General features: G+C 37.7%; 1 protein-coding gene across 7 annotated transcripts in view; it reads right to left on the bottom strand.

Annotated features, from left to right (window-relative positions):
* ABCC9 (ATP binding cassette subfamily C member 9) overlaps positions 1-20,227 on the bottom strand; it is a 164,455-nt gene extending 144,228 nt beyond the window's left edge. For 2 of the 7 annotated variants that reach the window (XM_037845656.1, XM_037845661.1), the window contains exons 1-6: positions 19,444-19,545; positions 18,985-19,100; positions 17,186-17,257; positions 15,924-16,048; positions 14,950-15,111; positions 4,591-4,732 (exon numbers count right to left, since the gene is read on the bottom strand). In XM_037845656.1, coding sequence (XP_037701584.1) covers positions 4,591-4,732; positions 14,950-15,091 — 284 coding nt within the window. In that variant the 5' untranslated portion in view covers positions 15,092-15,111; positions 15,924-16,048; positions 17,186-17,257; positions 18,985-19,100; positions 19,444-19,545. Of the gene's footprint in view, positions 1-4,590; positions 4,733-14,949; positions 15,112-15,923; positions 16,049-17,185; positions 17,258-18,984; positions 19,101-19,443; positions 19,559-19,952; positions 19,975-20,121 lie in introns of those variants that run through there. The other 5 variants (XM_037845658.1, XM_037845659.1, XM_037845657.1 and 2 more) reach the window with 5 other exon arrangements.
* Between the last annotated feature and the right edge of the window lie 2,770 nt (positions 20,228-22,997).

Genomic DNA, 22,997 nt, shown 5'->3' with positions numbered 1-22,997 from the left:
ACTAGGAATATGGATATCTGGCCTGATCTCTCTGGTGGCAGCCTGAGGGACTGAACCAGGACACTGGTTGCAGGCTTGCCATCCCAGAACTTGCCCTGCATGTAGAAGGCAGTTCTCAGAACACTCCTACAAGATGCTGTAGGAGACCAGTCAAGTTGTGGCTGCCTGGGGCAAGGGTCTGTTGGCTACAGGGCACACAGTGCAGTGCCCAGGGCCATGAGAAAACTATTTCCTAGAGAAGAGGGGACACTCTCATCGGCATAGACATGGAAATTCCTAGGACCATACATGCATGCCCAAGAGATGCTTCACACACAGAAAGGACCAGGGAAGTCCCTATACTTTGGCCTCAAGCTAGTATCTAAACTCATTGTATGAATATGCTCTGAAGGAGAACACTTCCATAGGTTCAGTCTGCAAAGACTGGGAAAGGTGTTCTCTCTTTTCCTTTTTTTTCTTTGCTTTTGTTGTTGTTGTTGTTGTTGTTAGCTCCTGGCAATCAAGGAAAGCTTTGCTGTAACATTAATTGGTTACAAGCTTAAGGAACAGATGCCTCAGAGTCTAAATTCCAGCAATAACACATTAAAATAATAAAAAGACCAGGTTTCAACAAAAGATTACAAAACATACAAAGAAATAAGAAGCAATGGCCTAGGCAAAGGAGAAAGCTTAAAGCATTAGAAACCATCAATAAGGAAGATCAGAACTGGAACATTCCAGACTAAGACTTTATTTAAATGGTCCTAAATAGACTCAAAGAGCTAAAGGAAAACATGGACAAAGAAATAAAAGAAATCAGGAAAATGACAGACAAACACAAAGAGAATATCAATATAGAGATGGAAATTAGGAAAAGGAACCAAACAGAGCTGAAGACGATGGAAATTAAAAATTCTCTAGAGGGGTACCACAGCAGATTGGAGTTGGCAGAAAAGGAAACAGTGAACTTGAAGATAAGGCAACTGAAATCATCCAGTTTGAGAAGGAGGAAGAAAGAAGAAAGAAAAATGAACAGCACCTGAAGAAACCATGGGACACTATCAAGCATATCAATATAAGCATTCTGGGAGTCTCAGAGGAGAAGAAAGAGAGAGGGGACAGAGAGGATATTCAAAGAAATAATGGCTTAAAACTTCCTGAATTTAACAAAAGACATGAATATACACATCTAAGAAAATGAATGAACTCCAAACAGGATAAACTCAAATTGACCCATGCCCTGGCATATTATAATCAAACTGTGGAATGCCAATGATAAAGAATTCCAAAAGCTATAAGAGAAGCAATACGTCATTTACAAGGGGAGCTCAGTAAGATTAAGTGCCAATTTTCATCAGAAACCATGGAGGCATGAAGGCAATGGGATGACATATTGAAAGTTCTGAAAGCAAAATATTTCCAACTAAGAATTCTACATATGGCTAAACTGTCTTTCAAAAATGAGGGAGAGAATAAGACAATAAACAAAAGCTAGGGGAGCCAACAGACCAGCCCTACAAGAGATGCTAAAAGAGAGTTCTGCAGGTTGAAAGGAAAGGACAATAGAAAATAGATACAAACCACATTACCTCTGGTAAGGATAATGAGGGGTAAATATAAATGCCAGTACTATTCTATTTTTGGTTGTAATTCCAATTTTTACTTCCTAAAGGCTCTAAAAGGCAAATGCATAAATTGAGAAATCAGTGGTTTGGTAACCATAGTATATAAACATGTAATTGGTCACAAGATCTACATAAGGGAAGGGGACAGAGAGGTATAGGAACAGAGTTTGTGTATACTACTGAAGTAGGGTTGGAATCAAAGCAAATGAGGTTATTATAGGTTCAAGATTTTAAATGCAGGCCCCATGGTAACTATGAAGAAATATCAGAGAATATGCAAGCTCATAGAGACAGAAAGCAGAGTATAGACTGCCAGGAGTGGGGGACAGAGGCAATGGAGAGTTAATGCAAAATGCATGCAGGGTTTCTGTTCAGGAAGATCGGCAAGTTTTAGTAAAGGAAGGTAGTAAGGATACCACAACATAGTTAATGTGATTAATCTTGCTGAATGGTATGCTTGGGAGTTGTTGAAATGGCAAAGTTCATATTGTATAAACACATATATTCTAACAATTTTTTTTTAAAAGAGGAGCTAAAGAGAAAATGAAAGTGAAAAGCAGTACATGGTCATGGGTAGGATCTAATAAAGGAGGAGAAAAAGCTCCTGAGGACATTATTGAGACATATGAAAAAATTGGCATATAGACTGAATGCTCTGTATCAATGTTAAATTTCTTAAAATTTATAACTCCATTTAAGGCGGTTACATAATGAATATCCTTTTTCTTAGGAAATGTACATGGCAGTATTAAGTGTTCAAGGAGCATGATGTATACAACACACTAAAGAGTTCAGAAAATGGATTGATAAACACATAGGCAGACAGATAGGAAAGGTAAATGGATTGATAGAAATATACAGCAAATGTGGCAAAATCTTAATATTGGTGGATCTAGGTATCTAGGGGATAAGGGCATGTTGGAGTTCTCTCTATGGTATTTGTACTGTTTTTGTAACAGTCCTGTAAGTTTGAAAGTGTTTAAAAATAAAAAGTTCTTTAAAAAAAAGAAGCCTGAATAGACAAAGTAATAGTCGAAGACTTTAATTCACTTATTTGATGGATTAAACAGTATAAAATAATTAAGAATATACAGGATTTTGATAATCCAATCAGCAAGCTAAATTTGTTTTTTCTCATGCAGAGTATATATTATTTTCTTATACTCATGAAATATTTATAAAATTAATCAAATATTTAACTATAATGAAAACTGTAAAAAATTATGATAAATTCTTTTACAAACTATATTCTCTAATAATAAGCCAATCAAATTAGAACTAAAGAGCAAATTGAAAATGACTCCTAGACATAGGAGAGTATCCTAACTGGAATCACAAATCACTTAGGTTCAAATAAAAAGAAAACTTATAAAAACCTGTGCATCATAGATAAGGATTATTAAAGGAAAAACTCAACGGCTCTAAATGTATTACTAATAAAGAAAACCAAATATTAAATTAAGAAATTCTATAAGATCAAACAAAACAAAATTAATTAGGCTAAAAGTTGAAAGTATTGAAGCAGTTTCCAAAATAGGACAGGGCAAGAGAGAGAGCAAAGTAAATTCTGGAGTTCAGAAATAACTGGAAGATGAATTTTGAGAAGCTTCACTAAAATGGGTAAGGGGCAGACCTCTGTAGCTAAAGAGCCGAAGAGGGCAATATAAGATCAAGGGTGTATCTTGATTTATTGTTTTTTCGTCTTCCTACCACTATAAAACAAGTTTCTGACATTAGCATATGTCATTTTTAGCTCAGGCCTCTATTCAAAGTCTCTGTATCTACATATTAACCATGAGGCTGGAAGAAAAAAAAGCACCCTTGCCCACATGATGCCAAGTTTCTCAGAAATATTGGGCTGATCTTCTTCCAGTTTTTACATGCACATAGTAACATGTATTCAGCCTATTTGTTAAGGGAAGAAAAAATTAAGACTAGAATCAGTTATGCTAATACAACAATAAAGGCTTGTGCCAAGGGGTTTTAAACAGTTATCAATAAGATAATAATAGTCCATTAAGTCTCTAAATACTTGGAGGAGTGGTATATCTTTCTCTTTGTCAGAAACTAAGATGTGCTCATATATGCAAATAGCCATCATATAGGCATTGCAAAATGCATGGATCCATAACAAATGCTTAAAAGTCTCATTCCTTGTTAAACGCAACAGAAAAACATAAACAGAAATCAGGGGAGGTTCTTGGATAAGAAAGAAGGTGATTCCTGGAGCTTTCTTTTAAGAACTTTAAAGATCTCATATCAATTCTTTAATAACATGTGTACTATTTTAGCGTAATGTAACAAATTTTCCTTTTACTTGAGTTTATTTTTGTTACTATGTGATAAAAAAATTTCTCCTAATTTCTCAGGTTTATAAATAGAATTAATTATATTTTAACTGTCTAATACAAACTTCTGTTATAAAAATAACAAAATTCCCTCAAAAATATGGGTTTTATGACAAATCCTTATTTAAAATTATTTCATACTTTGCCTCAATTTGTTGCTATAACCTCACTGGTTCTCAGGCTTCTTAAGGACCTGCTTCATCTATCTATGGTTCTTTACAAAATAAATTTAAATGTCTGAGAAGTTAGTAATATACTTATATAGAGACATATAGCTATTAGATCTATATATCAATACAGACAATGTCTCTATTTATACCTATTTTTAAGGATAAGGTAAACAGCAAAGTGTTTAAAAGGAGACAGGAAATTTCTGCAAAGGCTACACAGATCAGGGAGCAAAGAAGTGTAAAGTGCATTAAGGAGAACAAGTCACTGATCTGAATTTGGGTTACCAGAGAAATTAGGCAGCAACACGAAAATATAGGCAAAACCCCTGATTATGGTATAACATGGCTGACAGCTATTATCCCCACTGTGCTATGTCCACGGCCCCACTTGATATGCTCTTAGCTCTTCTCCATATCAATATACCTGCTACTATAGTGTAATCACATTAGCTGAATCAAGTGACTTACGAATCTGAAACAATGCCTTCAGCTATTTCACAAACATGCACAAACAGGAGAGCAAAGGTGAGAATCCATCTCAAGTTATGTCCAGGAAAATGGAGCCAGGTATTGTGATGAATTTGTACTTTTGAGCTTTGGCTCCCCCACCCTGAAAAAGAGAGAGAGAAAAAAAGGATCAATTATAATCATGGAAATATTTTACATTTGTTTGGCTGGGGATGCCTGAAACTTTAGGGCTTTCTCAGGAGCAATGGAAGACCCGGTCTATTTTCATTATATCAAAAAAAAAAGAATAATTTCAATTGATTTTTACAAGACTGCCTAGGCTAACTAACACATTAGTGTGTGTGACATTACTCAGGAATAATGGCAATTCTGGGTGATAACATGGTTATCTTACAGTAATCATATGCTTTTACCAGCAAGCCTCTGATTAACTCAAAGGAAAATCAAATTAAAGATAACAATAAAAGCAATGTGGCATCTTTGGGATCTGTAGGAGAACCAACCAAAAATAAGACCTATTTGGTGATGAAATATGGGATTCGTTGTTGAGCCAACTCTTAATCATATGCATATCATATGAGAAAAATGACTACTTATCACTCAGCCTGCATTATTCAACAAGTGAAAGTTAAAGCTTCATACAATTGATGAGCTTAAAAGCAAGCTCAGAGGCAGGGCAAGATGGCAGAGTGGTGAGGTGTAGGTTTTAGTTACTCCTCCAGCGCAGTAGGTAGAAAGCCAGGAACTGCGTGGACCGGACACCGGAGAGCAATTTGACTTTAGCATACTTCATACAACACTCATGAATGCATGGAACAACTGAGATCTGCGAAATCTGTAAGTTCTCATGGCCAGGGGACCCGCACCCCTCCCTGCCAGACACAGTTGCGTGGGCGGAGGGCTTGTCTGTGCTGGGAACGAGGAGGGATAACCACAGTTGCGGTTCTTATTGAAATCTCACACTGCTGATCGAAACTCCAAACATAGATAGACTGAGACCAGACACCAGAGAATCCGGGAGCAGTCAACCCAGCAGGAAGGAGATAGGGTTAGCAAAAACAGGAAAAAGAAAAAAAAAACAAAACAAAAATAAAAACAGAGACTTTATGGAGTTCCTGGTGAACATAAAATGGAGAAGGGCAGGACTCAGGCAGAGTCAGGCTCATATGCAAATCCAGAGGGTGAGGTCCCTGGTCTGAAGAGCTGGTTTTTCTGCTTTCTCCTTAGGCCTTAATCTCCTTGTCTCTTAGCATTTCAATAGCCCATTAGATCTGCAAGGAGGGCCCTTCTTTCTTTCTTTCTTTTAATCTTTTTCTCTTTTTCTAAAACAATTACTCTAAGAAGCCCATTACAGAAAGCCTCAAAGACTTGCATTTTGGGCCCAGGCAAGAACAGAGCTAAGATAGCTCTGAGAGACAAAGCAATAAGTCTAGTGGCTGAGAAAATTGGCTAAAAGCCACAACGCCCCAAGAAAAGGGAGGCGTCCCCTTATAGCCGTCTTCCCGGAGGGCTGGGAACACTCCTGCCTGGTGCCAGCGCCACAGCCCAGAGCTGCCCCAAACAATCCAGCATGACAGGAAGTGTTTCCAACAACACACGCACACACCACAACATAGGGCATGGACAATAGCCTTTCGAGCACCCTCAGCTAATTGTCCCGGAGCCTGGAAGGCAGAGCTGTGTGAAAAGGCGGAAATTAACACGCCCCATTCAGCCATCCTTTCAGCAGATTGGGAACACCCCTACACAGCCCTGTGGTACAAAACTTCCCTTGGGGAATGGTGCTCACCTGTGACGTAGCACAGTCTTCCCTCAGCAGAGGCCCTAGAAGGGCACAGCTTGGAAGAAGGGCCCACTCACAAGTCCCAGGGACCATAGGCCAATACCAAGGACTTATGGGTCAAAGGCAGAGACAAACTGTGGTGAGACTGAAATAAAGGATGAGACTATTGCAACAGCCTTAAATCTCCAGGAACACCTGGGAGATTTGATTATTAAAGCCACTCTCCTTCCCTAACCGCTCAGAAACACGCCCCACATTCATGGGGGGATGCACCAACTACACACGCAAACTTGGTGCACCACAAGACTCACACCCCCATTCACCACAAAGACAAAGTTGGGGAGAACTGGCTTGAGGAGAATAGGTGGCTCACAGACACCACCTGCTGGTTAGTTAGAGAAAGTGTACTCTACGAAGCTATAGATTTGACAAATTGGAGACACATGTTTGAAACAGCAAACAAATCCTAAAAGAATCCTATCAAGTTAAGCAAATGCCAAGAGGCCAAAAACAACAGAAAAATTTAAAGCATATGAAAAAAACAGACAATATGGATAACCCAAGCCCAAACACCCAAATCAAAAGAACAGAAGAGACACAGTACTTGCAGCAATTAATCAAGGAGCTAAAGACAAACAACAAGAGCAAGGCACAGGATATAAAGGACATGGAGAAGACCCTAGAAGAGCATAAAGAAGAAATTGCAAGAGTAAATAAAAAAAATAGATGACCTTACGGAAATAAAAGAAACTATCAACAAAATTAAAAAGATTCTGGATACTCATAGTACAAGACTAAAGGAAGCTGAACAGTGAATCACTGACCTAGAGGACCAAAGAAAGGAGAATGAAAGAACAAAAGAAAGAATGGTGAGAAAAACTGAAAAAATTGAAATGGACCTCAGGGATATGATAGATAATATAAAATGTCCAAATATAAGACTCATTGGTGTTCCAGAAGGGGAAGAGAAGGGTAAAGGTCTAGGAAGCGTATTCAAAGAAATTGTTGGGGAAAACTTCCCAAATCTTCTAAACACCATAAATACACAAAGCATAAATGCCCAGCAAACTCCAAATAGAATAAATCCAAATAAACCCACTCCAAGACATATTCTGATCAGATTGTCAAATACTGAAGAGAAGGAACAAGTTCTGAAAGCAGCAAGAGAAAAGCAATTCACCACATACAAAGGAAACAGCATAAGACTAAGTAGTGACTACTCAGCAGCCACCATGGAGGCAAAAAGGCAGTGGCATAACATACTTAAAATTCTGAGAGAGAAAAATTGCGAACCAAGAATACTTTATCCAGCAAAGCTCTCCTTCAAATTTGAGGGAGAGCTAAAATTTTTCACAGACAAACAAATGCTGAGAGAATTTGCTAACAGGAGACCTGCTCTATGTGAGATACTAAAGAGACCCCTACTGACAGAGAAACAAAGAAAGGAGAGAGAGAGATGGAGAAAGGTTCAGTACTAAAGATATTCAATATTGGTTCATTAAAGAACATTAACAGAGAGAGGGAAAAAATATATCTGACAACATAAACCAAAGGATAAGATGGCTGATTCAAGAAATGCCTTCACAGTAATAACATTGAATGTAAATGGATTAAACTCCCCAATTAAAAGATATAGATTGGCAGAATGGATAAAAAAAAAATGAAACATCAATATGTTGCATATAAGAGACTCACCTTAGACACAGGGACACAAAGAAATTGAAAGGATGGAAAAAAATATTTCATGCAAGCTACAGCCAAAAGAAAGCAGGTGTAGCAATATTAATCTCAGATAAAATAGACTTCAAATGCAGGGATGTTTTGAGAGACAAAGAAGGCCACTACATACTAATAAAAGGGACAATTCAACAAGAAGAAATAACAATCATAAATGTTTATGCACCCAATCAAGGTGCCACAAAATAAATGAGACAAACACTGGCAAAACTAAAGGAAGTAATGGATGTTTCCACAATAATTGTGGGAGACTTCAACACATCACTCTCTCCTTTAGATGGATCAACCAGACTGAAGACAAATAAGGAAAGTGAAAACCTAAACAATCTGATAAACGAATTGGATTTAATAGACATTTATAGAACTTTACATCCCAAATCACCAGGATACACATTCTTCTCTAGTGCTCACGGAACTTTCTCCAGAATAGATCATATGCTGGGACATAAAACAAGCCTCAATAAATTTTAAAAAATTGAAATTCTTCCAAGCACATTCTCTGATTACAATGGAATACAATTAGATGTCAATAACCATCAGAGACTTAGAAAAGTCACAAATACCTGGAGGTTAAAAAACACGCTCCTAAACAATCAGTGGGTTAAAGAAGAAATAACAGGAGAAATTGCTAAATATACAGAGATGAATGAAAATAAGATCACAACATATCAAAACCTGTGGGATGCAGCAAAAGCAGTATTGAGGGGGAAATTTATAGCACTAAACGCATTCATTAAAAAGGAAGAAAGAGCTAAAATCAAAGAACTAATGGAGCAACTGAAGAAGCTAGAAAATGAACAGCAAACCAATCCTAAACCAAGTACAAGAAAAGAAATAACAAGGATTAAACAGAAATAAATCACATAGAGAACAAAAAAACTAGAATAAATAACACCAAAAGTTGGTTCTTTGAGATCAACAAGATTGACAAGCCCCTAGCTAGACTGGCAAAATCAAAAAGAGAGAAGACCCATATAAACAAAATAATGAGAAAGGTGACATTACTGTGGATCCTGAAGAAATTAAAAAAAATCATAAGACGATACTATGAACAACCATATGCCAACAAACTGGATAATGTAGAGGAAATGGAAAATTTCCTGGAAACATACGAACAACCTAGACTGACCAGGGAAGAAACAGAAGACTTCAACAAACCAATCACAAGCACAGAGATCTAATCAGTCATCAAAAAACTTCCCACAAATAAATGCCCAGGGCCAGATGGCTTCACAGGGGAATTCAACCAAACTTTCCAGAAAGAAATGACACTAATCTTACTCAACTCTTTCAAAACATCAAAGAAAATGGAACACTACCTAACTCATTTTATGAGGCTAACATCAATCTAATACCAAAACCAGGCAAAGAAGCCACAAAAAAGGAAAACTACAGGCCTATCTCCCTAATAAATATAGATGCAAAAATTCTCAACAAAATACTTGCAAATCAAATCCAAACACACATTAAAAAAATCATACACCATGACCAAGTGGGGTTCATTCCAGGCATGCAAGGATGGTTCAACATAAGAAAATCAATGTATTACAGCACATTAACAAAACAAAAGAGAAAAATCAAATGATCATCTCAATAGATGCTGAAAAGGCATTCAACAAAATCCAACATCCCTTTTTGATAAAAACACTTCAAAAGGTAGGAATTGAAGAAAACTTCCTTAATATGATAAACAGCATATATGAAAAACCCACAGCCAGCATAGTACTCAAGGGTGAGAGACTGAAAGCCTTCCCTCTAAGATCAGGAATGAGACAAGGATGCCCCCTGTCACCACTGTTATTCAACATTGTGCTAGAAGTGCTAGCCAGGGCAATCCGGCAAGACAAAGAAATAAAAGGCATCTAAATTGGAAAAGAAGAAGCAAAACTGTCATTATTTGCAGATGATATGATCTTATATTTGGAAAACCCTGATAATAGCTACTAGAGCTAATTAAACAAATTTAGCAAAGTAGCGGGATACAAGATTAATGCACATAAGTCAGTAATGTTTCTATATGCTAGAAATGAACAAAGTGAAGAGACACTCAAGAAAAAGATACCATTTTCAATAGCAACTAAAAAAATCAAGTACCTAGGAATAAACTTAACCAAAGATGTAAAAGACCTGTACAAAGAAAACTACATAACTCTACCATAAACAAATAGAAAGGGACCTTAAAAGATGAAAAAATATTCCATGTTCATGCATGGGAAGGCTAAATGTCATTAAGATGTCAATTCTACCCAAACTCTACAGATTCAATGCAATCCCAACCTACTTTGCAGATGTGGGAAAGCTAGTTATCAAATTTATTTGGAAAGGGAAGATGCCTCGAATTGCTAAAAACGCTCTAAAAAAAGAAAAATGAAGTGGGAGGGCTTACAGTCCCTAACTTTGAAGTTTATTATAAAGCCAAAGTAGTCAAAACAGCATGGTACTGGCACAAAGACAGACATATTGATCAATGGAATCGAACTGAGAATTCAGAGATAGACCTACCCAGATCTACGGCCGACTGATCTTTGATAGGGCCCCCAAAGCCACCTAACTGGGACATAACAGTCTTTTCAACAAATGGGTTTGGGAGAGTTGGATGTCCATATCTAAAAGAATGAAAGAGGACCCCTACCTTACACCCTACACAAAAATGAACTCAAAGTGGACCAAAATCTCAATATAAAAGACAGTACCATAAAACTCCTAGAAGATAATGTAGGGAAACATCTTCAAGACCTAGTATTAGGAGGTTGCTTCTTAGACCTTACACCCAAAGCACAAGCAACAAAAGAAAAAATAGTAAGTGGGAACTCTTAAGGCTTAGAAGTTTCTGTACCTCAAAGGAATTTAGCAAAAAGGTGAAGAGGCAGCCAACAAAATGGGAAAAAATTTTTGGAAACCATGTATCTGACAAAAGACTGAAATCTTGCATATATAAAAAAATCCTACAACTCAATGACAATAGTACAGACAGCCCGATTATAAAATGGGCAAAAGATATGAAGAGATAGTTCTCTGAAGGGGAAATACAAGTGGCCAAGAAACACATGAAAAAATATTCAGCTTCACTAGCTATTAGAGAGATGCAAATTAAGACCACAATGAGATACCATCTCACACCAATTAGAATGGCTGCCATTAAACAAACAGGAAACTACAAATACTGGAGAGGAAGTGGAGAAATTGGAACTCATTCATTGCTGGTGGGACTGTATAATGGTTCAGCCACTCTGGAAGTCAGTCTGGCAGTTTCTTAGAAAACTAGATATAGAGTTACCCTTAGATCCAGCAATTTCAGTTCTCAGTATATACCTGGAAGATCTGAAAGCAGTGACACGAACAGATTATCTGCACGCTAATGTTCGTAGCAGCATTATTCACAATTGCCAAGAGATGGAAACCACCCAAATGTCCTTCAACAGATGAGTGGATAAATAAAATGTGGTATATACACACGATGGAATACTATGCGGCAGTAAGAAGGAACGATCTCATGGAACATATGACAACATGGATTAACCTTGAAGACATAATGCTGAGCGAAATAAGCCAGCCACAAAAAGAGAAATATTATATGCTACCACTAATGTGAACATTGAAAAAAGTAAAATAAATGGTTTTTAATGTAGAATGTAAGGGAACTAGAGACAGAGAGCAATTAATGGAGGGGGAATGATCACCAGTAAGAACAGATAAGCCATTGTGGGTAAATTTAACGTTCTGGGAATGCTCAGTAATGACTATGGTCTGTTAATTTCTGATGGGTATAGCAGGAATAAGTTCACAGAAATGTTGCCATATTAGGTTATTTTCTTGGGGTAGAGTAGGAACATGTTGGAAGTAAAGTAGTTATTTTAGGTTAGTAGTCTTTTTCTTACTCCCTTGTTATGTTATGGTTTGTATGAAATGGTTTTTTACTGTATTTTTAAATTTTTTTTTGATATAGTTAATTAAAAAAAAAGTTAATTAAAAAACAAACAAAAGAAAACAATGAAAAACACAAGCAGAGCTCCCTTGAGGAGCTTGTGGAGAATTCAGGGGTGTTGGGCTTCCCCACCTCGATGGTTGCTGATGTGCTCACAGACATAGGGGACTAGTGGTTTGATGGGCTGGGCCCTCTACCATGGGACTCGCCCTTGGGAAGACCATTCCTGCAAAGGAAAGGCTAGGCCTGCCTATAATTGTGCCTAAGAGCCTCCTCCAGAATGCCTCTTTGTTGCTCAGATGTGGCCCTCTCTCTCTAGCTAAGCCAACTTGGCAGATGAAATCACTCCCCTTCCATGTGGGATCTGACACCAGGGGAGTGAATCTCCCTGGCAATGCGGAATATGACTCCTGGGGAGGAATCTGGACCCAGCATCGTGGGATGGAGAACATCTTCTTGACTAAAAGGGGGATGTGAAAGGAAATGAAATAAGTTTCAGTGGCTGATTCCAAAAGGAGCCGAGAGGTCACTCTGGTGGGCACTCTTATGCACAAAACAATATAGACAACCCTTTCTAGGTTCTAATAAATTGGAATAGCTAGCAGTAAATACCTGAAACTATCAAACTACAACCCAGAATCCATGAATCTTAAAGACGATTGTATAAAAATGTAGCTTATGAGGGGTGACAATGTGATTGGGAAAGCCATATGGACCACACTCCCCTTTGTCCAGTGTATGGATGAAAGAGTAGAAAAATGGGGCAAAAAAAAAAAAGGCACCCAGTGTTCTTTTTTACTTTAATTGTTCTTTTTCACTGTAATTTTTATTCTTATTATTTTTGTGAGTGTGGTAATGAAAATGTTCAAAAATTAATTTTGGTGATAGATGCACTACTATATAATGGTACTGTGAACAACTGAATGTATGCTTTGTATGACTGCATGGTATGTGAATATATCTCAATAAAAATGAATTTAAAAAAAAGAAAAAAGCAAGCTCAAGAACATTATAGCTTCATGTTTCGCTCAACACTGAAGAAAATATTGACGTTCACATTTAGTAAAATTGTAATGGCTTCCTCCCCAAATTACAGAGTAATGGCAATTCATATGCAGCATGCCAGGAACAAGCTACTTTGTCTCCTTTCTTTGCCCTTTTTTCTCATTTTCAGCAGTAGAGAAGCCCAAAATACTTCAAGAATGAATGTGGGTTTGTTTTTGAAATATTGCAGGAAGGACTTTCTGTATATATAAAAGGAACCCCTCATATATTTTTCAAAAAAAAAAACTGATTCATGTCTTGTTACCAAACGTATTTCATTATTGGAAGGTAAGTTACATTTAACATATTCTAACAGAATTTACATTGTAAACTCCTGCAGACAAGGTGTGTCTTTTATGCAGCGCTATAATTTTCCTTGTACCTGATACTTCCTTGAGATTTTAAGTATTCATGGTCCCTCACTGACTCAAGTATGCAATGTTACAAATGAACAGAATGCGCTTTTCTCCATAATTTCCTTTTGACAATCTCCACTCTGATTCGACTCTATTCAAATACCATTGTTGCCAGCCTCTGTGCTGGGATACAAAAATGAGTAGCACAGTCTTTGCTCATCAGTTAACTGAATGTCCAAAAAAAAAAAAGAATTATTAACTGTAGAATTATGGTCAAAATGCAGGTTCAACTTTTGGCCAAAGGGCATTTGTAATGCCCTACTAATAATGCCATACATACAACCAGAACTTCTACATATGGCTATTGTGGTACCAATACATTTAGAGTGTTTACACATTTGTTTAATCTGAATAACTATGTATAAAAAGTTATGGTGGACTCTGTTAAGAATATGATACACCATTTGACAGAAATTCTTTGATCAATGTAAAAAATGACAGGAACATAGCTGGCTTTCAGTAAATTTGTTAAAAGAAACAAAAGTATTCACATTATTTTTAAATCTTTCTTTAAAGCATAATCCTAAATTATGCTGTTTTTCTTAAGAAAATAAGTCTGGTGACTCTTTTCATATATTTCATATACTTTTATGGGCAATAAAATCACAGATACGAATATTAATCATCAAATCCTAATTTGTGGGAAGAGTAACAGAATCAGGAGGTGGTATGCAGAAGGATACACCTGTATTCTTACTGTCACATTTCATAAGATGAGTGGTGGATGAAAATATTTTATGACTTTTTAAAAAGTTAAATGGTCTATTTTGGTAATTGGAGGGGGTAGGGTCATACAAATTATACATAATTGCTCTGAATAACTGAATTCTAAACATATATAAACTACAAAAGGTTAGAGAAAACTGTTTCCAATTCCTTGCAAGTACGTTCTTTTCAAAACACACCCATATCATTCCCACTTTAACTTGCACATTTTGTAACCTTAGTTCCCAAACGTGTCACTCTCTGGGCAATCTCCTCCACCAACCCCAAGAAGAGTTAGTTTTCCTAGAGGATTAATGCCCAGGATAACCTGTTCCTATATCTGCACCTGGGCTTACAATGTGGTTCTGTAAGTTCTCCTGACTTTAACACATCTGCATCTCTGGACTATTCCCTGAAGGCAAGCATACTGTCTTACCCATTTGCCATTCTTTTCACCTAACACAAAGCAAGTGCTCAATAAATGCTTTAGACTTATCCCATATAATTATCTCTTCCCATCTTTTTAAAAAACTACTGAAGATACCTCAAAGTATCCTTTAGCAGACACGCATCCTCTATTTCACCTGCAGAATATCGTACACTAAAAATGTAAGTCACTAGAAAACAGAAAAAAACTTGCTGCTTCTTTTCTCATAGACTTTCACATCCACTTGCATACTGGAGAAATTAAGTCAACATTATACCAAATCTCAGCTACTAAAATGACATAGAAACATTACATTACTTACCAATAAACAATATTGGAAAAGTGATAAACAACAGGAAAACATGAGGGACCAGGTTGAGGGCATCCACAAAGCAAGAATTTTGTAATACACCTTCATCGATCTTATATGAAGAAATGTTGTTGCCACAAAATGAAAGGCTCATTTCTTCTCATATGATTTACTCTAAAAGTGAGAGAAAAGAGAAAGAAAAGCGCCTCTTGTAATTAAATTCTCTTTCATAAAATTATGACCTTATAGATATAGGGAGTTATATCATATGGTTAATCCCCCCCCCTTACTCTTACAGTTTAAGAAATAGGTAAATGCATGACAAAGTCCTATTTTCTATAGTTTTTTTAAAGAGAAAAAAATATTCTAATTCGAAAATTTTTTTTTATTTTAATTTGTAAAATGTATAATAATTAATACCTATCTATAGTGGTTCTTCAAAGGAGTATATGTCTGATTAAAATGATTTCAAAGAATAAAATAGGTGCTATGTTAAGAAAAATGAGGAGAAAAAAGTAAAATTAACGACTGAAAAGTCAAAATTTATAATGTCAAATCCTTTTCCATTTTTATTCATTGAAAATGCATTAACAAATAACTTGGACACAATTTCCTGAAAATTTCTTTAATTGCAGAAAATAGTAATACACAGAAACCAATGTGTCTGCAAATAGCCTTTCTCTGAAGAATATTAAAACTAAGTAATTTGGACAAATTAAACAGAACTCTAGTGACAAGTTAATGAAACTTTTCAGGTCCCATTGTCAGAGACTATTCTTACATGAAATGCAAGCTACTCGGGTTTTGAAATGAAGGATGTTTGTTAATTGGAAACCAGCATTCATTAGAAGGAGATGAGTTTAGAGAGACAAGAGAGGACAAGATCTTGTAGAGCTTTGTAAACCAGGGTTGGGATTTCAGCTTTTATACTGAGTGAAATGGAAAGCCACTGGGAATTTTGGGCAGAGTGACATGCTCTGACTTACATTTTAAATGGATCCCTCTCATTGATGTGCTGAAACAGATGGTAGAGGAACAAGAATCTGCTCCATCAAAATACTACTGTGAAATTCCAGTAAGAGTTTAGCAATAGTCATGAACAATATTTTTCCTAGGGGGGGGAAGAAAAAAACAGCGTTACATAGAAAAGATTGGCAATAGTAGGTAAACTCCTGGAGAAATTAAATTTCAAGAGAAGGTTTTAGAAAGCATTATATAAATAGAACTAGTTAGCAAGTCTGAGTATCTACAGTTTGAAAATGCTTATAATGAATCCCTTTCACATATTATTTCAATAAATCCTTTTATAGATAAATCAATTATATACTTTCTAGTTGAGACCATTTCTCATTTTTTTAAAAAGTTATATATTTTTTAAAACTCAGGATAAAGTTTACACTTGGTAAATCCTTACACACTATTGAGAGTATATGCTTATTTACATCTACTAAACTGTGGGAACAGAAATCCTTCACGAAACAATCATGTAAATAAGCATGATAAGATTACTTAAGGTGCTGCCACTTTGGGGGTCACCAGCTAGCCTGCTGCCTCAGGAAGCCTTAGCTGCAGGACGAATGATTACGTCTGTCCATTTCTTTTCACTGATTTGTTGACTTGTTGAAGATTAACTGTTGCCTTACAATGTTACAGAAATAAACTTTTAACATAAAAAATAAAGAGTATAAGCTGATAGCATTAGCATGGACTTGAGGTTTTTTTAAAATAATAGTAAAATGGAAGTTATGAGTTCATATGAGTTGCATATTAGATGTATTTCTGGTAAAGATGGGAAAATGGAAACTAAAAAAATTGCTAATAAAAATTTTCAGCCTACTTTCTTTACTTAGTAGCAACACAAAGGAAAATTTAAGCCCACTCTTAACTTAGACACATGCATAAACCGTTTCCTAGCATGAACCAGAAAACAGTTCTCACTTTACCTACTTTTATACTTTTACCCAAAATTGTAATATTCCAATTATCCACATTGGCAAACCTTGATATTTAATAATCATCAAACCAGTTAACCTAAATTTGCATTCTCTGTTAGCTAGCATTGCCTGCTTAATACTTTAATCAATCCTAAAACCTAACATCAAAGTAACCTTTGGATAAATGTTCTGTAGCTGTGAAAAGAAACTAGCAGAAAAGTACAACCACCTGAAAACGTTTAAGAACATTTTCAGCCATGTACCAGCTGTCAGGGATTCTAGGACATCTAATTAATTAACTGTAAAACACTTACTGGATGCTGACCACGTGCTAGGCACTGGGAATCCAATGGTGACAAGTCAGAAAGAGTGCCTGTAGTCTTATACTGTATAAATAAGAACACGATATTTACAACAGTTCTTGGTATAATGTAAAGGTACATGATCCAAAGGATGGACAAATACACAATGATGTAACCACACTAAGGCGTAAACTGCAAACTGTTAAGATAAAATTCTTGGAATGATTTCTTCCTTCTCGTCATTTCTAACCTCACATTTTCTCCTAGCTCCAAACCTGTCCACCACCTCTCACCCCCTTTTTCCTTCTGCTTTTTCTTCTGCCTTCTCCTCCTCCATTCTCTTCCCCTTGACCCTCCCTTCTCTAACAACCAGCGTGCACATTCTACCAGCCAGCCCAGATTACAACCATAGTCAATAAAAGGAAGGCGTAAACAATGCAGACATGTTGATAATTGGTAGTGGTAATCAAAGGCATTTTACTCAATATGAGTTTCTAATTCTTACACTTCCAAATGTCACTCAGTGTTTCCCTCCCAGAACTCCATCAAGGCAGGAAGGCCTTGGGAAGGGTAACAGCTGCTCTTGTTGGCTAAGCTCAGTCATCTGACATCCTTCAGACATGCCCCTTCTTGATGCTGTCTGTGCAGCTGAGCCCTGATAGTGGCCCACACAGAAAGGAGGCGGGAGAGAGAAGAAAGTCCAGGTAGGAAGACTCAACTCCTTCCTCCTCACAAAACCCACTAAAGTTCAAGTGTTTATGGTAGTCCATAAGGTTTGAAAGAACTTGACTGAATGAACTTCACTGACAAAGATCAAAAGTGAAACTCTGATTATAGGGATGTTCTGGAGAGCAGAAAACACAAAACACAAAATTAAAATATTCTTTCATGACCAGGCTTATGATTGCATGGCCGAAAGAATACTACCTTCAGTATTTTTATTCCTTGAAATGAAGTTCTTATGTCCCTAGGACTTACACAATTTGGATTTAGTTGCTGGATATAATTATTGATTTATCAGTTCTGTTGGTTCCTCTGTGAAAGAAGAATAGTTATGTGATTGAATTGTAAAAATATGGCAAAAGTGATCATGTATATCAGGTACCAGCCTCTCCTTCAGCAATTTATTTTTGCCAGCCCTCTATTCTGGAATTAGACTGTAAGTTAAATAAGTGAAAACTAGCACTCTTTTCTGTTCATCCAGCATAGAGTGTCAATTCTAATGGAAGAACAATCTCAGAGAGCTTAAAATGCTTGGAAACACTTGAAGAAACATGCTAAAAGCAATAGAAAAGATTTCATTCTAACATGAAACAACTCATTATTTATTTATTCAGAGACTAGCCAAATTTATGTCATGATAGAGAACCATGGCATTTTAAGAAATTTACTCAGGGCTTTATCATTATCTAGGGCATTTTCAGGACGGAGGTCACTTACAAAAACTCATGTTTTAAAAACTTCTTTGAAAGAACCATCAGTTGATGGTTCATAAAATATAAAAACTAGAAGATATCCATATGTTCATCAACTGTCTATCTGTCCCTATCTATCTATCTATCATCTATCTGTCTATCTAGTCTCTCTTCATCTCTATCCCGGATCCAAGTTAGAAAATTACTAGCAAAATGACCACTGACTTCTGATTTAGTGCCTGATCTGAATCCACAAATTTACTCTTCAGTGGTTGTGAAGTTCTATCGTACAGCAAAGGAAATAGAACTCCTCAGCAAGTATGATTCCTTGGACAGTCATTGCAGTGGGATTTTTTTTTAATCCCAAACTGAACAAATAAAGCAAAAAATAAATACCTCGGGCAATCGCTCGATGCTGCTTCAAAACCCTACGCGTGCATTTGTGCTACTTTCAAAACACCGGCTTCCTAGACTGTCTTAAGATGTAAATTTCAAACCCGGACGCAGGACTCCTATAAAGCGAAGCATAACCAGAATTAAGTACATAGAAAGCTACTTGATGAACAATACAAGAAAAGCCTGAGAGAAAAAAAATTAACAGTAACCCCTTGCAATGTTTCCAGTTGGTTTAAGCAGGAGCCGGCAGAGTTTTTTAAGTAGAGCTGGAAACCTGATCCCCACCCCCTCTCCTCTCCGGTCCGGGCTGTTGCTTAGTCCTAGAAATAGCTATCCCGTAAGGCAAAGCGCAGAGAGCGAGCTTGCGTATTTTGGTTACCGAAATGTTAAATCAAAATCGGCAGTTTACAGTTATTCTTAAAATTTTTAATGATATTTATGTAAAAGACATGGACTCACTCACTCCGAAGGCAGAGTTTCCTTCCCTAGCCGAAACACGCCGTGCGCCGGGGTGGATTATTTTTAGGGTGGTGGGAGATCAGCTGCTGCCTCCTATCGAGTTTCTAAATTGCACAAACTGCTCTCGGGCCGGGGCGGACACCGCGACTCCGAGGCAGGAAACTGGGCAGAAGCCCCGCGCGCAACGCCTTGGACTGAAGACCCTCCCCACCCCACTCGGCCCAGCTATCCTCGCTAGAGCGGCAAACTGCGGGCGCGCAACGCGAAGATTTTTACAACCCGAATAATACGCGTCCCCCAAACTTCATTAGACACCGAATCTTGCAATGTATAACTAAGTGATTTCACCCAAGTTGGGTTTTCAACGTCAAAACATGCAAGATACTAACTTGTATTATTTTTTTCCTATGCTGTATGTATACGCTTATTATTAGCCACATAAGGAAGTGGATTTGGAGGGGTTCACTGTTTTTACCCTGAGCGGAACGGGGGCATGAGGGCTCACTTACAGGCAGCGAAATCCGTTGCAGGGCTTTACTAGCGCGTGAGAATGTTTTCTGTGAGTAACACAAGTCAAGCTGAGTCCCAGTCTCCCCCACTCCCCACCTCCCGCCTGCGACCCGAAAAATTTGGCTACTCCTGCGCAGCGTCTTCGCGCTACCGAAGGGCGACACTTACCCAAGCTCCCCGAAAGTGGATCTTTGGCTTCCACGAGCCTCATAAAGTTCCCCCGTTTTCCCGCTCCGGGCCAGAGAGATAATTAACTCTCCAGGAGATAACGTTTTTAAAATCTACTATCCCCACCCCAAGTCCCCTCCCCCCTCCTGGTTCTCAAGCCCTAATTTTGGGCCTCGCCAGATTTAATTTACACTCGAGATTTTCACCGGCCAGTTCTGAGTCAGCCTGAAATCATTACTGTTTTCAGCAACTGTCCTAATCAAAGAAAGGCTAGTCAGCCGGGTGGGCTGGTGCCGCCGGCATCCGAGCGTGACCACAGGCAGCACGCTCCAGGGCCGTGGGCAGCCGGAGCTGATCCCGGGCCCTGAAGCGGAAACACCCGTGGATCGCTGTCTGCTATCGCAGGTGCGGAGCGGGGATCTCCGCCTCGCGCTCCTGGTGAACTGGGGGCCCGCACCGGTCCTGCAATCCCGGAGGGGGTTTCCCCGCCAGCGCGCCCCACCCCCGGGAAGGCTACTGAGTTCCCCGGAGAGTGCCTGGCATAGGCTGGGACTGGGACGTCAGCCCGCGCCCACAAGAAGCCTGCGGGGACGGACACGTGGGGCGGCTCCCTGAAAAGTCCAGAAAACGCCTGTGGCGGCCTTTGAGCGCTGGGCAACTGCAACCTGGAGCCGCTTGCCGCGCGCAGGTGCAGGAGAAAGGAGCCATCTCCAGAGCGGGGATCCTGAAACCTGATAAAAGAAACACCCAGATCACAGGCTCCCCAAGGGCCTCTGGGGGGAGGGTACAGGGAAGAGGTGGTGCAGGTAATCTCTACGTACGCTGAATGAGACTACACAAAATGAAGTTGATGTGGGTTTTTTTTTTTTTTTTTATGTGACTGTTATTAAGGTCGTTTATAAGGATAAAAATTTAGCTTAATGTAGAAACTTTGAAAGAGATGAAAAACTGTAATTACTGTTGGGGATTGCCTCGTGACCTCCACAGAAGGCTTCTACAGGTCCCAACCCCTCGTCCTGTGGGTGTGAACCCATTGGTAAACAGGAGCTTTGAAGATGTTGTTAGTTAAGCTGTGCCCAAACTGCATAAGGGTGACCTTAATACAATATGGAAAGGAATAAGCAAAGGAAATTGGGCAGAGAAGCCAGGGGGAGCAGCCAGAAGATGGAAGTCAGGGAACAGGAGAGAAAAAGAAGATGCCATTATGTGCATTGCCTTGTGGATTGAAAAGCCAAGGAACCCCAAAAGATACCTATCTAGGAAAGAAGCAGAGAGCCAATAAATTCCTGTCATTAAGCCAACCCATCCTATGGTAATTCTTTTGGAAGTCAGGGAGCTAATACAACTACTGAAAATACAATTTTAACAAAAACACGTGGTATAGTGCAGTGATTAAGAACCTGGACAGAGCCAGCCTGTATGATACCACATCCTGCTACTCCACTCATTAGCTTATGCTTTGGACTATCAGTTTCCTCATCTGTTCAGTGGGACAAATAAAGGTATGTGCTTGTTAGGGTTAGTGAGAAGGTAAATGAGGTAGTATCTGTGAAGTACTGAGAGTGTCCTCCTTCAGTAACCACTGAGTATTACTGATATTCTATTTTTCTATGCAAATTTTATATTGGCAATTACAGCGTAAGTTGTCTCCTCATAATATCATTTAAAATAATTATTTTCCAATGGTATTTTTAAATCCTCATAGAAGTCATTTAAATGGCTGTATAATATCACTTTGTGTAGATATACCATAATTTTAAACCTGTTTTCCTATTGTTGGACATGTAGTTACCACAAATTCACTATCAGATGAAATCTTATGATGGGCTTTTTGCATAAAGTTTTTTTTTTTCTCCTGTGTGGCAGATTATTTCTTTAAGGCATATTCTCTAAAAAGTAATTACAGGGTCAAAAGGGTACTTATTTTTAAGGCTACAGATACAGAATGCAAAATTACTTTTCTAAAAAGTTTATATTAACTCCCCTGAACTGTATGAGATGGCCTATTACAATTACATGCAAACCAGTTTTAAATATTATTTAAAGAAAACAAAATTCTTGTAATTTGACAGATAACAGGCATTTCTTTATTTTGGATAGACAATGTTTTTTCAAACATTCATTGATCTTTGTATTTCTTCTTTTGTCAATGACTTTCTCACAGACTTGTCCATCTGATGGGTCTTGTTTCTTACCATTTGTGTGAACTTTTAATAAGAGCATATTAAACTTGTATCATATTTGGCAAATATTTTCCCAATTTTCCATTTAAAAATGAGAATGATGCTGCCCTTTATAAAATAACAATTGTTTTCATACATTCTGTACCCATGTATTGGAGCATATATCCTGTGCTAGGTCTCATACCAGACACAGAAGTCAAAGATGAATCAGCCCTCCAGGTTTTCTGCATTCGTGGCACTTGTCTTCTAAGTGATAGTTTTTTGTTTTTGTTTTTTTGTTTTTGTTTTTTAGTTTTTAATTTTTATTGAGATTGTTCACATACCATACAGTTATCCAAAGATCCAAAGTGTACAATGAATTGCCACCGGTACCCTCAAACAACTGTGCCTCCATCACCGCACTAAATTTTTGTTCAAATTTTAGAAACTTTTCATTACTCCAGATAAGAAATAGAGCGAAAGAAGAAAAAAAAAAAAAAAAAAAAAAAGAAAAGAAAAAGAAAACTCAAATTCTCCCGTATCCCTAACCAACCCCACTCCATTGTTGACTCATAGTATTGGTATAGTACATTTGTTACTGTTTATGAAAGAACGTTGAAATACTACTAACTGTAGTATATAGTTTGCAATAGGTATATATTTTTTCTCTATATGCCTCTCTATTATTAACTTCTAGTTGTATTGTCATACATT

Source organism: Choloepus didactylus, chromosome 8 (assembly GCF_015220235.1).
Source record: "Choloepus didactylus isolate mChoDid1 chromosome 8, mChoDid1.pri, whole genome shotgun sequence".
NCBI classification, from domain to species: Eukaryota; Metazoa; Chordata; class Mammalia; order Pilosa; family Megalonychidae; genus Choloepus; species Choloepus didactylus.
Note: the sequence above shows the minus strand (reverse complement) of the source record. Positions and strands in the feature narration are given on the sequence as shown.